Genomic DNA, 1,492 nt, shown 5'->3' on the forward strand with positions numbered 1-1,492 from the left:
CCTCCCCCACCAGCAAATAGCTAGTTCCCTTTCCCCTCAAATTTACTAACATACGAAAAGTCAACTACAACAACAATCACAACAGCAATGAAAGGGAATAAAGAACATCTACCCACCGACCGAAAAAAACCAAACGATAAACTAAAAGAGAACTGAAGCAAAAAAAAAGGACTCTCAGAAAAAAAAATCCCTTACAGAGGCAACCACATCAAAACAGAAAGCTCAAACAAATCACAGGTAAATCAAAACACACACTGGCACGTCACACAGCCAGCTGCATTCAAAGATTTGTTACGAGAGAACCACCAAGAGAAAGTACAACTAGCGATAGTCATCACAATAATACATGTATCTATAATAATATGCCTACGAAAAGATTTGCAACAGAAAATACGAAACTGTGACCATATTATTATTATTACATTAAAGTGTACGTAAACGAACGGGCATACACATTGTTGATTGATGTAAGAAACACATACCATCTTCTTTGCTGTATCCCCAAGACATGCTGTGTGTGGATGGTTAAACGTCTAGGAACCTGGAAATAGAAAAGCATTGAGCAATATTATTTTCTTATGATAAGAAAATGGAAGGCACAAGGGACAGCTTTTTCTGTCGTAGAATCGATTCTCCATTGATCTCAGTAATGTCTTCCGTGTGGAGAGCGTGTCCTTCTTTTATTTGTACGTGTGTGTATACACGTTATTGTTTCCTTTACCGATACTGTGTTGTAGACGATGATACTATTTATTTGGCAGTGGTATCATAGAGGAAGCTGTGGTGGTAGTGATGGTTGTTGTTGTGGTATTTCTTGAAGGATTAGCAGCAGCAGCAAATGCAAAAGCCTGAACAGTGGTATAAATATTTATTGTATAGGCATTTTCCCCAGGTACTGTCACTGTAGAGTTGATTGATCTCCTTCTGACTACGGTAGTTGCTGAAAAGGGAAGAGCTTTTTTTTCTTCTTCATTTTGCATTTACCTATTCTGTTATAATAAACACACTTCTGGCCGAGGTAGTAATACCTACACTTTTCCCACTTTCTAAAACCTAGAAAAAATGAAAGTAAACAGAAATGGCACGCACTAACGCACAAAACGTCAAAATAGGAATTTATGGCAAGAGGGAAAAAAGGAATTCGGGAAATGAAGAATAGGTAGTTGAAAACAATCTGAAACTTAAGAAAATACGAAGAGAAGAATGCGTACGTCTATATACTAAGTGTGAGATAAAGTGATATAAAATAAAAGGAGGACATCGTTTGATCAAACAGTCAGATCAGTGAGATGCGAATGAAATAGCTATTCATAATATCCTGAAATACTTGCTCATTTATTCAAAAGTTCGGACCTGATCACCTCGCGTTCTGTTTGTGTTACGGCTTTGATTTTGTTTTGTTTTGTCTGAAGTAAAATCAATTATTTTCACACTGGAAAAACGAGGCGTTCTTGAGAGAGAGAGAGAGAGAGAGAGAGAGAGAGAGAGAGAG

At 37.3% G+C, this 1,492-nt stretch overlaps 1 protein-coding gene across 1 annotated transcript in view; it reads right to left on the minus strand.

Moving 5' to 3' along the window:
• Window positions 1–1,492, minus strand: part of LOC101856624 (carbonic anhydrase 1) — a gene marked incomplete in the record, with an annotated part of 36,240 nt that overhangs the window by 18,305 nt on the left and 16,443 nt on the right. The window contains 1 exon segment of the mRNA XM_013086243.2: window positions 483–541. Within this exon segment, the coding sequence (XP_012941697.1) occupies window positions 483–510 (28 nt within the window).

This window comes from Aplysia californica, unplaced genomic scaffold (genome assembly GCF_000002075.1).
Source record: "Aplysia californica isolate F4 #8 unplaced genomic scaffold, AplCal3.0 scaffold00018, whole genome shotgun sequence".
In the NCBI taxonomy this organism is placed as follows: domain Eukaryota; kingdom Metazoa; phylum Mollusca; class Gastropoda; order Aplysiida; family Aplysiidae; genus Aplysia; species Aplysia californica.